The sequence below is a fragment of the Pseudonaja textilis genome, chromosome Z (assembly GCF_049901715.1).
Source record: "Pseudonaja textilis isolate UNSWEBS1 chromosome Z, rPseTex1.2, whole genome shotgun sequence".
Taxonomy (NCBI): domain Eukaryota; kingdom Metazoa; phylum Chordata; class Lepidosauria; order Squamata; family Elapidae; genus Pseudonaja; species Pseudonaja textilis.
In genome coordinates this window covers 40,582,742-40,598,135 of record NC_142008.1, presented here as the reverse complement: position 1 = coordinate 40,598,135, position 15,394 = coordinate 40,582,742, and the positions used below count along the sequence as shown (strand labels likewise).

At 36.5% G+C, this 15,394-nt stretch overlaps 1 protein-coding gene across 3 annotated transcripts in view; it reads left to right on the top strand.

Moving 5' to 3' along the window:
- Nucleotides 1-15,394, top strand: part of COLQ (collagen like tail subunit of asymmetric acetylcholinesterase) — a 68,543-nt gene that overhangs the window by 14,496 nt on the left and 38,653 nt on the right. For all 3 annotated transcript variants that reach the window (XM_087917660.1, XM_087917661.1, XM_026708248.2), the window contains exons 3-6: nucleotides 10,395-10,496; nucleotides 11,727-11,771; nucleotides 12,723-12,749; nucleotides 13,533-13,604. In XM_087917660.1, coding sequence (XP_087773786.1) covers nucleotides 10,395-10,496; nucleotides 11,727-11,771; nucleotides 12,723-12,749; nucleotides 13,533-13,604 — 246 coding nt within the window. The remainder of the gene's footprint in view (nucleotides 1-10,394; nucleotides 10,497-11,726; nucleotides 11,772-12,722; nucleotides 12,750-13,532; nucleotides 13,605-15,394) is intronic.

The following is a 15,394-nucleotide window of genomic DNA, read 5'->3' as shown; positions in this document are numbered from 1 at the left end:
ACCTTTTGGTTCTAGATACAGTGCATGGTGTAATGTTCCTTTAAGATATCTTAAAATTCTCTTTAAAGCATTCCAATGACACTGAAGTGGATCATTATTGTGTCTTGCCAGTTGATTAATACTATAAGCTATATCTGGCCTTGACCAATTGCTAATGTATGATAAGCTACCAATCAAAGATTGATATATTACCTTATCAAACTTGGGACTTTGAGCATCCATTTTGCAAATATCCTGACTCATTGGAGTCTTTGCAGGCTTACAAAGTTCCATCTTATAATCTATTAGCAATTTAGATATCTTATCCTCCTGAGATATCTTAAAACCTTTCTGTGTTTTCAGTATATTCAAACCTAGATATCTCTTTATCTCCCCTAATTGCTTGATTTTCATTTTCTTGGCTAATGATGCTATTATTTTATTGGCTTCATCATTAGTTTTAGTAATCAATGCAATATCATCCGTGAATAATAATAATAATGATATTTTCCCATTTGTCTCCCTTTTAAATAGACATGGATCGGCTAAACCAGCTTTAAACCCTATATTGTTTAATTCCTTTACAATATACTGGTTCCATTCATAGCCCGATTGTTTAAGACCATAGAGGCTCTTCTTTAACAACCAACAATCATTATTATTTTCACCTTTAAATCCAATAGGCTTTTTCATATATACAGTATGTCTTAGTGGAGCATGCAAGTAAGCAGTTTCCACATCTAGATGGTTAACTATATATTTCTTGCTTGCTGCCCACACTAAAGCTGCCCTTAATGTTGCTGCTTTAAGACTAGGTGCAAATACCTCATCATAGTCATTGGCACTTTGTCTAAAACCTTGGGCTACTAATCTTGCCTTATGGATTATATTTCCATCCTTATCAGTTTTTATCTTAAAATCCATTTGCAGCCAATGGGTTTTATATCACCAGGTAATCTCACATTTTCATATACTTTCATATCCTTTAAGGATCTCAATTCCTTATTCATTGCTGCATACCAACTTTCCTTATCTTTAGTAGGATACTTTTTTATTTCATCCACAGTATATGGAACCTTATTAACCTGGCACACTATATTAGCCTGGTGTCTATCAGGCGGTCTAGATATTCGTGTAGTTCTTCTGGGAATTACAGGGCTTGTATGAGGACTTTTTTGAGTTACTACCTGTTCATGTTCCTCATCTTGCTCAGCTATTTCTTCCTTTATGGGCTCTATCTCTTCCTGTACTTCTCTCTTTACTTTATTTTTAAAGTTACAGGGATAATTAATGGGATTTCTATAGGATTCAATAATTACTTCTTTATTGTTATCCTGTTCTAACTTATCCCATCCTACATGCTCTAGAAATTGGGCATTGGCACTACATAACACCTTAGATGTGCCTTTCTCCCAAAATCTATATGCCCTATGGTTTGCCTGGTAACCAACGAAGAATAATTGTTTAGCTCTGTGTTGCCCTTTACGCCTGAGTTGTGTAGGGATATGCACCCATGCTGGTGCACCAAATGTGTGCAGGTAACTCAGATCAGGCTTCCTGCCATGCCACATGGTGAATGGTATTTCACCAGTAGTTGTGTTAACAACGTTGTCTCAATATGTTATTAGCACACATTGTGGCCTCCCCCACAAAGAATCAGGTAATCCAGAATCAGTTAACATTGTTCTAACCATTGCCTGTAGTGTTTGGCCTCTTCTTTCTATAAATGCGTTGTGTTGTGGTCTGTATGGTGCAGATTTCTTGTGCTCTATTCCAGCTACCTTTAATCTATTCTGGAATTTGCTGTTAACAAATTCCGTACCATTATCTGTCACCAAGGTTATCAGTTGCCGTTTAGTTTTTCTTTCTGCAAATTTTAACTAGTTGAAGAAATGTTGATATGTTTCAGTTTTGCTTTTCATTAGGTAGCAAAACCCATATCTAGAGTAATGGTCCATAATGCTCAGTATATATCGAGCACCCCCATACTGGGTTTCTTTGGACCTATAATGTCTGCAAATACTACTTCTAAAGGTTCTTTAGTTTTGAAACCATTTAGCCTATTTGCAGGCAATATTTTACTCTTATCTTCACAGCAGACATTACAACACAAATATTTATCACAAGGTTTTAACCTTATTCCATCAGATAACTCTACTGTACGTTTTAGCATTTTAAAATTTACATGCCCCAAACGCCTATGCAACAAATGGATACATTCATTATGAGGCTTTATATTGTTAAATACAGTCTGTGCCTCCCCTTTCTTACTATCATGTAAAACATACAATGTTCCATTTAAAGCTGCAGTTACGCTTTTGTTATCTTTTTCAATTATGCACTTATTATCCTTAAATGTAATTACATAACCTAGTTTGTCTAATACCCTCACAGAAAGCAAGTTCATCTTTAACTGTGGTAAATACAACATTTTTATATCCTGGTTTAAGCATGGACAGTATGCAATACCTTCTCCCTTGGCCTTGAGGTTCCAACCGTTAGCAAGTGATATATGTTGAGAGCTTGTATACATTTTTATAAATTTTGTCTTATCTCTCGTGATGCAGTGGGATGCACCACTGTCCACCACCCATAAATCATTCTTCACATCACAGTTGCTAAACGTGGCTAGTTCAAAGGATTTCTTTGGCTTGTTTACATTCTGGCTTTTTTCTTTTCTGCAGAATCTTGCCAAATGTCCTCTGCCTCCACAATTAAAACACTTTTTAATTGTGTATGCCGTCGAAGATAAATTCTCTTCTTCCGGGTGCTTTACTTTACTAAGTTGGTTTCTTTCAAGCTTTGAAGATAATTTCTCTTCTTCTCTCAGCTGGTCACGTTCAGACCTTCGAGCTCCTACACTGTCCCGAACATATATCTTCCTGAGGTTCTCCCAGCAGTTTGCAGCATTTTCCTCTCCACGGATATGGATAAGTTGCTGGTCAGAGAGAGTCAGTCCTATGATGCATAAAGCCTGCTCATTCCTACGTTTATAGTCTTGTATCTTTTTGTCATCCTCTTCATCATTAGGATCTAAGTTAGATACATCTGGTGGGTTTGTTATTATGTCCCACAAACCTTCTCTTCGTAGAAGTAAACTACATTTCATTGACCATGAAACATAGTTTGTTCCATCTAGTCTGGATATCATGGACAGATTTGGCAAATTTACTTGTGCCATTGCTCTTCAGATATATAACTATTTAAAAACTAATGAAAAACAGTTTGTCTTTTACAGTAATGTGCAACTCACACCAACTCTCACTGCTATATCCTGGTTAGTTAGACTGTGCTCACTGGGCCCATAACCAGTGTTAGTGTTTGGGGACAAACCCCCAAGCAGAGTGTGCAACAGCAGTCAAGCCAGGCAGCCAAATGAGAGAGGCTGGGCCCAAGAGTATACACACACTGGAGACAAAAACACTGTTTGTAGTTTTAAATAGTTGTTTAATCCATTCAGAGTTTAAGCATTGTCAACCAGTCCATATGTCATTCACAAATATATCCATCCAGTAACTTAGTCCATTAACTAGTTAGTACATCCTTATCTGCTTGTAAATCTTCTCCTCCCGATACCTTTCTCTCGAAGACAACGCTGAGTATACACAGGATATCAGTTCACCAAGGGAATAGTCCTTTTGTTCAGCAGAAACGGTATCCAGCACAGTAGCCAACAATCAGTAACAAGCAGATGTCTCAAACAGGAGTAAGCAGCAGGCAGGCAGAGAGCAGAGAGACCAGCAGGGCTGTTAGGTTTCTCTTACTGCCTTTTATTGCTGCTTGCAACCGCACCCTTAATTAGCTAATTACATTGCAGTTTGGTGCTTAAAGCTACAAACACTTAAACCTAGGTTCATATATTTATTCACCCAAACCTAGTTGGTGTATCAATATACCCAACAGTCTGTCTGCCTCTGTTGGTCTGTCTATCTATCTATCTATCTATCTATCTATCTATCTATCTATCTATCTACCTATCTCTATCTCTATTTATCCATCCATCCATCCATCCATCCATCCATCCATCCATCTATATATCTCATCTTCCATCTTACTTTGTCAGAGGTAATGTCATCTTAAAGACAGGGTCATCTTCATTTCAGATAGAATAAGTTGATTAGATTCAATTTGCCATTCATAAAAATGTAATTTAATATCTGTACCTCAACACTACATAGGCATCAGGGATCTACATGTAAAAATAAATAAATAAATAACAAATCAGAAGCAAATAAGGATCCCATGAAATTGAATTGGAGTATGTATCTTTATTGGAATATCAAGATGTTCCTTTTTGGACAAAATGTCATACAGTCCTATCTAGCTTCTTAATAGTTGCATAAATCCATTATGTCATATCACATTTATTGGATGATTTCCCAACTTTTTATATTAATTTTAATGTTTCTTCACCGCAACATCCTTTCTAATTGACTACCATTATTTCACTGAAGAAACATGAATGAGACTTAAACAGATTTAATCTACTCTCTTCGTTGAATTCTTCCTTTTTTCCAATTTTTTTTATTTTAATCTACATATAACAACAATACATTAACAGTATGGCATCAGTATATCATACATCTCTCATTGTATTATATTCATATTAATTCATACTTCTTCAATATTTATTTTCAACCTTACTCTCTCCAAATGCCTACCACCATATCAATTAAACATACCTAATAATTCCATTATTTAATTTTCTCAGTTTTCTTTTTTTTTTTTAAATAAAACATTCTCATTTGGCAAGCAGTGTGGTTCCAGGTTTCACCTCTCAATACAAACATGACCATAGTTACGTATTCATTTTATTTGTTTAATTTCATATTGCATCATTCTTGTTATCAAGCTTATCTTATCCAATCCCAGCTTATGTTCTCATATCTTATTTTACGATATTATCTAAAATTCTTATCTCAATTCTATATTCATTTATTCAATTCCAAATCTAATATACCTCCTTCCATTTTTCTTGGTATATTCTCATATCTTATTTTACGATATTATCTAAAATTCTCATCTACTTTCTATTATCATTTCTCATATTATTATTATTATTCCTGTCACATTTGTCATTTTATCAATCCTTATCAGGTAAATACAGTTGTCCCCTCTAATTAATAATTTGAGCCAACCACCTTCATTCTTCCTTAATATCAATCTCCCTATATAATATAAAACACAAATATATATATTTTTCTCAGATTACTCGTTATATTTTCTCTATGAATCATCTATACATTACAAAATGCTATTTTCAATATATTCCCAACATATTACCTTGCGGAATCCCCTTCCTTATCCCTTTTTTTTCACCCATCTTTCACTCTTTGAACAATTTACCTTCTTTTCATCCTTTTTTGTTTCCTGTACCTCTTTATTTTCTGGTCTTTTCGCTTAATTCCCTTTTTCCCCATTCTTATTCCCCTCCTTTTCTCATTCCAGTTATTAAACTTTTCTCTCTCCCTCTTTTGAGTTTTCCTTTGCACTTCCTTTTTCTGCTTTTCCCTTCTCTCTTTAACCATTTTCTGAACCATTATCTCTTTTATCATCCCATCAGACCACAATATTTTAATTCTAATTCCTTTTCCTCCCTGCTTAAATAATTGTTGTCCATTTTGTTGTTCTAAGTTGGCTTCTTCTTTATAAAACTCCTCCTCCTCTGGTTTATTGTGTTCTTGTGTATGCTGAGTCACCATTTCTAATTTCTGTAATACATAATTACACATTTCAAGTTTAATTTTTATCATGTCCCTTGTATCTTGCATACCCAATCTTATTTGTAAGTCCAGTCTTATATCAACAAATAGCTCCTCCATTATATCTTCTCCCTTTTCCTTTTTCTTTCCTCTTCCTTAATAGTTGAAATCCTCTTCTTTGATAGATATATTCAATCCAGAGTACAGTATCTTATTTCAGCCAATATCTTTTGAGTTTGTTTTCAACAATTCATAATCTTGAATCTTTATTCCAAATCTTCTTTTTTTTTTTAGAAAAAACTTTATTAATTTTACTTTTTTAAAAAACAACACAGCTACAAATTATATACAACAAAAAGACAAACAGGTCTTGGCATAGGCCAAGAGGGAAAGAGAGGGAGGCTTGAGAGAGGAAAGAGGGAAAGGTAAGGGAAGGGGGGGAAAGAGTAGGGAAAACAATTATAATAAAACCATATTTTTGGTGACTGTCTGTAAGGTCCTTTCTTCTTCAAAACTATCGTCGGCGATGCTTTTCTTTATCTCTGCTTCGGAGGCCCTCGGCCTTAATTTTCCTCGAGGTGATCTATCTTTGGTTTAGCCAATTATACAAAGGATTCCAATTGCTATAATAGGTTGAGGATTCTTTATTTTTTAACGCTTGGGTTAGTTTGTCCATTTCGGCGCATTGTAAAATTTTCTGAATAACCATAAGTTCAGTGGGGATAGAGGGTAGTTTCCAGCACTGGGCAAATGCCAGTCTGGCCGCGGTTAAGATATGGATTGTAATATACTTCGATATTTTGGATATTTGTTTATCAAAAATTCCTAGAAGGAAGGACTCTGGTTTGTATTCAATTTGTTCCTTGGTTATTTCCTCTAGCCAGTGCCTAATTTTTTGCCAGTACTTCTGGGTTTCCTTGCATGACCACCACATGTGGAAGAAGGTACCTTCTATATTTTGACATTTCCAACATTTGGGGCTCATGTTGGGGTGCATCTTCGCCAATCTCGAAGGGGGCAGGTGCCATCTATAAAACATTTTATATGAGTTTTCTTTATAGGCTGCTGATTTCGTGATCTTAATATTCCAAATCTTCTAATTGGCCTCCCAACTGTTTCCCAAATTACTGGGAGGTTCTATGAGAATAATAAAGCTCCTTTCATTTTCTTTCAAGTTCCAAGATCCAAAGTCTCAAAAAGACCAGATGCTTGTTTTAAAACATATTAAAGTTTTCCTGTACCATCAGGTGGCACTCTTGAGTCTTTTTCTTTTTAACTTTCTTTGTTGAATATGATGTTTTTATTAAGTTCATTAAGTTCAATCATTAGCTATTCTTTTCAACAGACTAAATTCCAGCATTTTGTTATGCCCTTTAATTTCCCATAATTCAATATCTGTCCAGTTTAATTTTTAAACCTTTGTTGTGTTAATGTATTTTCCTTTAAATTTCTCCTCCAGATTAATCCAGTAAAATAATCAAATCCAAATTAAAAAAAACATCTTCTTTCTCACTTTCTCTGGTCGCTGCTTCCACACACTTTCCTCCAAAATAGCCCTTTAATTTGATACCAGGGTACCTCAAAAGTGATGTCCTTTGCTTGGTTCTTCTTGCTACTTCTCTCTCCAGCACAAAACTTAGTTTCCCAGAATGTCCTTTGTAGTGGCCATTTTAAGACCACTGCTGCAACTTGCCTTCAGGAGGGATTTTCCTGTCAGGGAGGGGAGTTGTGGCTCCCCTCAACCCTCCAGGTGATTTTCCCCTTCTTCACCACCCCACCAGCATGTTTCCAGTCCTGATTGGGACCCTCCAGCAAGAGAGTTTGGGCAAAACCGCACATGATCGCGGATTCCGCACTGACACCAACGAAAAACAAACCGGAAGTCTTCCTTGAATTCTTCCTAACATCCCACAAGCTGCCCTAGAACTGTGGGTGGATGTATAGAATATGCAATAGTATAGGAAAAATTCTAGCAACAAAACCAAGAATATAATGGATTGCCATAAAAAGCAGCATCAAGAGGTCAATAATTCTGGTGAGGCTGCACCAGAAGAACCTTGTGCTAAGAATATATGCTGAAACAAACAAAATGTTAAAAAGTTATCAGATTTATGTAGTTAGTTACCAAGCACATCTAAATTATATTAAAATAACCAAAATATCTTTACAATCCCCAAGGCATGTCACAACTTTTGAGTTACAATGTTTGGAATTTGAAAGGTGAAAAATTTGACATGCCCTAAGATTCATTTTCATGCAACTGAGTTTGCACTGAAGAATGGTAATAATGTACCCTTTTCCTTTTTTCAGTACATGTTCTGGATTGACTCATGATCTTTCAATATTTCCCTCAGCAATAAGATGAGTGGCATATAAATTTAATAAATAAAAATAAACACAACAGGAAAATATAAACTGTATAGGTAACTTCTGGCCTGTGGACTCTATTGGCCACTGGTTGTTCCCCCTATAGCAATAGCATTTAGACTTATATACCACCCTTTAGTGCTTTAAAGCATTCTCTCGGAGGTTTGCAATGTAGAAGCATTATTTACATATTTTCCTCAACAATCTGGATCCTTCTTTTACCAACCTCAGAAGGATGGAAGGCTGAATCAAGATTGAACTGGGCTTGGGCAGAGTTTGCCTGCAATATTGTGCTCTGAGCACTCTACCGTCAGGCTTCCTATTATCGTCCATTCTTCTCTGAAAAGTTCATCTATTATCTGTTTTAAAGTGTTGAATCTTTCCCTGCAGTTTTCACTGTTTCAGAAGGGAAAGGATGAGCTCATCTCCAGCCAGAACCTAAAATTAAAAAAACATTTCACAGCCTCGAAAAATCATCAAAATACTTGACATAGAGAAGGTGCAAAGCCTTCTAAACTCAGAGCAGAGGGTAATGACCTTAAATAACATTATTGGAATGTGTGAGAGAAAATGTATACAATTAAGCTACAGTAACTACTATAATTTTATGCTTTCTTAATATGAAAAACTACCAGGAAGGCAAGACTTTTCATTGTTTGCTACTTTATTTGTGTGCATATTTACTGGACTGATTCCCATATTGCATAAATTGTATAAATGTGATATATTGCATAATATCGCAAGGGACAGCGTAGTCTCTTGCCAGTTCTGTCCTTTCTGTATTATATAATTTCTGTTTAATAGGTGAGAGAAAATGAAGTACGTCCTCTCACTGTTACTTCACATTTTTTATGAATACTTTGTAAAAAGTGGAACTTCTTTTCTTGTTCTCGGTGGAAATTTCATAATCCAAACAGAGAGTTCTCAACTTAAAACCAGTTTCTTTGTGCCCTGTATGATACCTCCCCAGGGCTGCTTATGTCTTGCTTATGACTTCGATGCAAAGTTCTGACAGCCCTCCATGGTCACATGGTCACATTTTGGCTGCTCAGAAACTGGTCCACATTTACAGCAGTTTGCAGCATACCATAGTAATGTGACTGTGATTTATGACTTTTTTCCAGGAAACACCTCTAGTGGACAATAGATTAGATTCAGTTAACAACAATGGTGATTCCCTTAACAAGTGCCACAAAAGTGCTTGTAAAATCATGCAGGCACTTGCTTAGTATTCAGCACAATTTATGACTCTAATCCCAGACTCAATTACTGTCATAAATAGAGAACTACCTGTGTTCGGGTCATATGGTGGGTGCTTTATTGGGAGATGCTATTTCTGGGACCATCTGCTACTTGAAATTTGGGCTACAAGCAGGAAGGTCTATTTTGGTTGAGGAAATTGTGTTGTAGAATGAAAGTGAGAAGAGCGAGATTGAAATCTAGTATAGTCCAATATTCTATTTCCACAGAGACCAAACAGACATACACATAGGTGAGCTCAGTAGCAGCTCATGTGTTCCAGAAAAATCTATTCCATTAGTAACAGAAATGGCTTATAACCACTAGTAGCCTTATTTCCCACAAAGGATAAGCCTTGCTATGACTTAGCATGAGGACCTTTGGGGCATGTAAACCATGATGTAGAGTTTAGTGTCACAGGTGAATCCAGCTATTTCTAGATTATGTATCAAATCATTGCTTAGTGCAATGGGAACCCAGTGGTTGAGCTAGAACTCTTTTTCCAAAAATGTTGGATAGAACTTGGGGAAATCAGAAAATATCTAGATGACCCATGAATGGATGAAAGAGGCATGTGGGTATTGAATATACAACTTTATTCTCCTGCTCTGACATTGGACTACTGCTCATGTATATTGGGCATTTGTGCCTGGAAGTTAAACTAGACTGGACCCAGTTAGTTCTTCGATGTAAGATCTCCAGGAAACTATGGGAAGAATCAGGAAGCTGAAAAGACATTCCAGGAACAGACTATGAAAACATTTTTGTAATATTACTAAAAAAAATATACATGAATATATCAGGAAGTTCCTAGTCATCAAGCTCCAATCTAAGGGAATTTATTCAACAGATAGCTGCACCTCATCCTACTGGCACTCAGAAGCTAAGTAAAGTCAGGCATTGTTGATACTTGAATGGGAAGCCAAAAAAGAATTGTCAAAGCTTTAGCTAAGCATCTAGAAAAAGACAATGGCAAATCCCTTCCATGCTCTTACCAAGAAAATTGCATGGATATATCCATAAAATTGTCAAGGGTCAAATTCAACTCAAAGCAGATTTTACCTTTTATGTCCTTTTGTGCCTCCTCTCCTTCTTTTAATTTCTTAGATGTTGTTTTCTCTGGATCTGAAAAACTTGTGTCAAGAGCTTCAGATAACACAATCTCCCTGTGCAGAATCTGTGTGCCCCCCAGGACCTCCTGGCCCCCAGGTTAGTACTTTATTTTGGAAGGACAAAATGGGGTCACTGGGGGCAGGTATTCTGATAAGTTACTTTGTCAGATGGCATAGAAAGATAGAATGGCACAATGAGAGGAAATGATGCAAAGAAAGCAGCCTCCTTATTTTAATTATATTTATTTGGTTAAATATACTTGTTGGGCCGTCAAGGCAAAAGTTGCTTTAACTATTTTTTTAAATAGACTGCTGAAATAATTGTTGGTGCAAGTAATTAAACATTAAATAAATGACATAAATAAGTAAGGAATCCCATGTTTCTATCGGTCCATGAAAATTCTATGATTCTTAAATCTTAGCTCTTGTTTGATGGGTCCAGATTGTCTTAAGGGGAAACATTAAAAGTTTCAGAGATATTTACTTTATAATTATTTGCTACTCTTTGAACATACCACCTCTTTTTGATTTTGAGACTTAGGCAAGCTTTGATTTTCTACTGAAATACCTAATTTTGAAAAGGGCCTAGTGGAGGCACTGGCACACTGAGGGCTCAACTGGTGATTCTCAGCACATCCAGGGGTCTGGAAAGCTAACATGGCTATTGCTGCCACAAGCTTTATTTTTCCCATTGTATATAGCATAAGGTTCAGGCAGATGTGCTTGCCAGCTTCATTTCCATCTGGGCCAATTCTGGGAGCCTAATCTAAATGTAACCAAGATGGTTTTTCTACCTTTTTTCATTGGCTTTGCTAAAACAGAATCACTTTTCCCCCAAATTCCAGATGTCATGCTTCCATCCAATCTCTCCACTATATTTTCCATATGAAAGGCTCTGAATTCTACCAAATTAAAGCATGGTCTAACTGTTTCTTAAGGAGTATTTCTAGAAACAAATATGCAGGCAGATGTGAAGGCAAAGGACAGAGTTACGAGGGTAAGAAAATGTCATTCTGAGTCGCTAACAAAATCCCAGAATTTACCAGGAGCCTTTTTGGAAGCATCTTTCATCTGTCATTAGGCATAAAAAGCCCTAAAAACTGAACATTAAATGAGACCAAAATAGTAGAGGCTGCTCTAAACAGACATGAACCATTTGCATGTGAAGTTTCCTGTCCAAATTAAAGATAAATTGAAGTGACTAAACTTGGTACAGATTATTTCAAGAAGAAACAAGAAAAGCTCTGTTGAGTCACACGTTATCACTGGCAAGTCAGTAAACAAATTGCATGATGAAGATATTTAAACACCATACTTCTATTTTTAGGGCCCACAAGGTATTCCTGGTGTGAAAGGACCAAAGGGAGTAAAAGTAAGCTCCAAAGATGTTTTGTTAATGTAAAAAAAAAAAAAAAAACCTTGGGGAAATTTGTTCATACAAGTATGTAAATATGGGATGCAAACTGATTGCGCTGATTGTTGTAGAAATGCAGATCACCTGTAAGGAAGATTACAATATCTGACCTTTAAAACTCAAATGGCAGCAAAGAGGGTTTTTAAAAAAAATAAATTCTTTGCTACCTTCTAAGTACCTTCTAAGTACCTTCTTTTGCAGAAGAAATGACTACTTTAAGCAATCTGGATTTTTGCAGCAGAAATTGTTACTTTAAACAAAACATATAAGAGTACTAAATCATAACTTAAGGCTAGCAGATCTGGCTTCAAAAATCCATATACATGGCAGCAAAGAGGTTCAGAAATTAAATATTTGCTACCATCTAAATTTTTGTAGTCCTGATTTTATTATCTTTATATCTCAACAGTGGAAGTTTAGAATGCACCTTCTGGTTCTGACTTTTTCTCTTGACCATTATAGGTTGAATTGGAAAGGCTGAAGAAAAACTTCAGTTTTGACTTACTACAGATCCTTTCTGTCTTCAGAAAGGTCAGAATCTTGATTGTGCAAGATTCCTGCTTAGACAAAGAACAATTTAACTATGTCTTTTAAACACATTTAAATATTTTTCTCAGCCAAGTTAGGAAAGTCATTTGGTCTCCCCAAAAACTTGTCTCCCCCAAAACCTGGAAAAGCCCCAGTGTTTGAGGTCATCACTTTTCCCCCCCAGTATTCATTTTACCAGTTTCTATCTTGGTTCCAAGAAGTGTGATCTGTCTGATTAACAGAAGTCCTGATTATAAAAAAAGAATATAGGGATCTGTCACATGTTGCTTTCCTCTGTTCTTGATAATTAACCAAATTAAAAATGTCCAGCCACATTAAAATTGTTTGTGCCTCCTACTGATGTATTATTTTCTCTGACAGGGTGAGTTTGGAAGACCAGGAAGAAAGGTATAATACAAAATGCATAAGATCTCTTACATTATAAGGCTTGCGGCAACTATCTTCAACCTGGTGTATTGGACTGCAACTCCTGGCTTCCACTCGTCAGGCTCATGCTAGATGTGGGTGATGGAAGTTGCAGTACAACACATTTGGGAAGGCTGATTTCTATAAGTTTTTCCCAACTTAATTTAATTCCAGGTGTGGACTTCAGTAACCAGAGTCCTCCAACCAATATCGGCAATTGCTGAGAATACTGAAAATTGAAGTCCATACATCTGAAATGGCTTCAGGTTGGGGAAGCTGCTTTTGTGCATATGCTTTTGTGCTAAGGCATATAGGAATGTTATAAAAGTTCTATATGACATTAAACTCTGAAATACATGCATTAATCTGAGATATATAGATATAACATATCTATTCTCTATAGTTAAAATAGAAGTTCTTCCTGTCCCAAAAAATCTGTTAGACTCCCCTTCTCTTTCACTTCCTGGCCAAGACCTTCCTATTCCAAATAGCCATTTACTTGTCAGATCTAATTCTTCCTTTCCTGAAATCTGGTGGAATGGCTTCAGTGAAGTGACAGATGAGGATGAACGTATTGAATTTCTGGGTGCCCCATGGTCATGAAGAATTTCCAATGGTTTATGTAAAGTAGGTTTTGCTAGTTGAAGTTACTCTATTACAGTCATTTTGAATTTTGAAATTATGTGAACATCCATGCTATTATACCTGATTTTCCTTTGTCTTTTCTTTTTTAATTTCATTTACTCCATCTTCTGTTTTTTGAAGGGCAGCCGGGGTCCTCCAGGTGTCCCTGGAATGCCAGGATCTATTGGATGGCCTGGTCCAATGGGACTAAAGGTAAGATTAAACGATTGATGAGTGATTTCTCAAGCAGGTTATTTATAATGTAAATTATAATTTTATTAAAACTCACGATATTTCCTGTAAGGGAAGTTTGCTAATAAATGATGAGTTTGAAAAATCTGTTGTGTGCTTTGGGCAGATGATATCCAACCAAATTAATTATTCACATAGAGTTAATAGGTATATATTTCTGGAATTCTCTGGAATTGATAGCACTCCCACACATACAACCCAAAATATAGATCAGATATTTAAACAACACCTTTACCATAATAAAAAGGACCAATTAGCAAACCATCAGCAACATCTTCAAAGGAAACTAATTCAGAAGGGAAGAAGAAAAATAACAACATGCTATTTTTCATGGATATTCTTATCAGTAGAGAGTACAATGGCAAATTAAAAACTGTGATGACCCAGCGTGGGATACAAAATAAACACAGCCACAAAAAACAGGTAAAGCCCCTTTTATTCCTTCACTTTCCTTCCAAGTTCCAAATATCCTTGACTGGAGACAAAAAACTCCTACACGAGCAGTTACAAGAAGAACAAAATGCCTATAAATTATAACAAGTAAAAAACAACACAAACCAAGCAAGATAAGGACTTGAAGACATCCACAGATATCAGAACACATACTGGGAAGGACGCCAAACTCAGAGAGGAACAATAAACTAGAGATATTTCCACACTTTGTTTCCAGCACTGGCCCATACACATATCCGTCCTCTTATCCAGTTGTCACAGCTGCAGCCCATGAAGAGAATCCTCCCCTGTAGAACACATCTCTCCCTTATCCTCTCCTCCCTGCATGCCCTAGGATGGAGAGGGGATGGGCCTGGGTCCTCCTCTGACTGCCCAGCTGGCCTCTGCCCCTCCCCAGCCTCCTCCACAACATCCAGAGCCACACTTCCACTCCCTTTTGGCTGTTTCTCCTCTCCCTCAGAGTCAGACTTCACCAGGGGCATGACAGAAACACAGGTGTACTGAAAAACCATCCATACCAACCAAGTGCTCCACTACCACAGTAACAATACAACATCCAGCAAGAGAAGCTATGCAAGAACTCTATTTAGATGAAAACAAACACCCTGCAGCAATCCTGAACAGCAGAAAAAAAGAAACAGGTCATCTATATAACATCTTTTAACAAAATGGATGTCTATGCAACTTCTTCAAAAAAGTGCCTGACCGCTCAACCCAATATAGCACAACCCACCCAAGCTGTAATAAGGATAATTCTGTCATACATCAAAAACATGTAAGAAACCAGCAACAGACTATTGCAACTACATGACGTCAGCATAGCACACAACAACCAAACCTTTCCAAAATATCCTAAGTAAACCAAAATACTCAGCAGTCCCAGAAGAAAAACAGGAGTCATCTGCAGCGTACAGTCTGAAGAATCTAACGGCCACTATGTAGGAGAAACAGACAGAAGGCTAGCTGAATTAATCCATGAACACAAACTAGTAGTCAGAAGACATGATGAAAACTCTTTAATTTCTCAATGTAAGGGCAAATTTAACTATAGTTTCAACTGAAAAACTCTGACCATCTTTGACCAAGCAAAATCCAAAATGCTAGAGAATTTCTGGAAGATTGGCACTCAGACATATCGGTGATCAACAGGCACATAGAGATAAACAGATAAACTATTCCAAAGAGACAATCAATAAGCCAAAAAGGAAGATCAAAACATCTTCCTACCAGCATTCAACACCCATATGAACAGAATTTAACATCAAGATGTGGAAAGGGAACTTCATGAGGACAGTGGT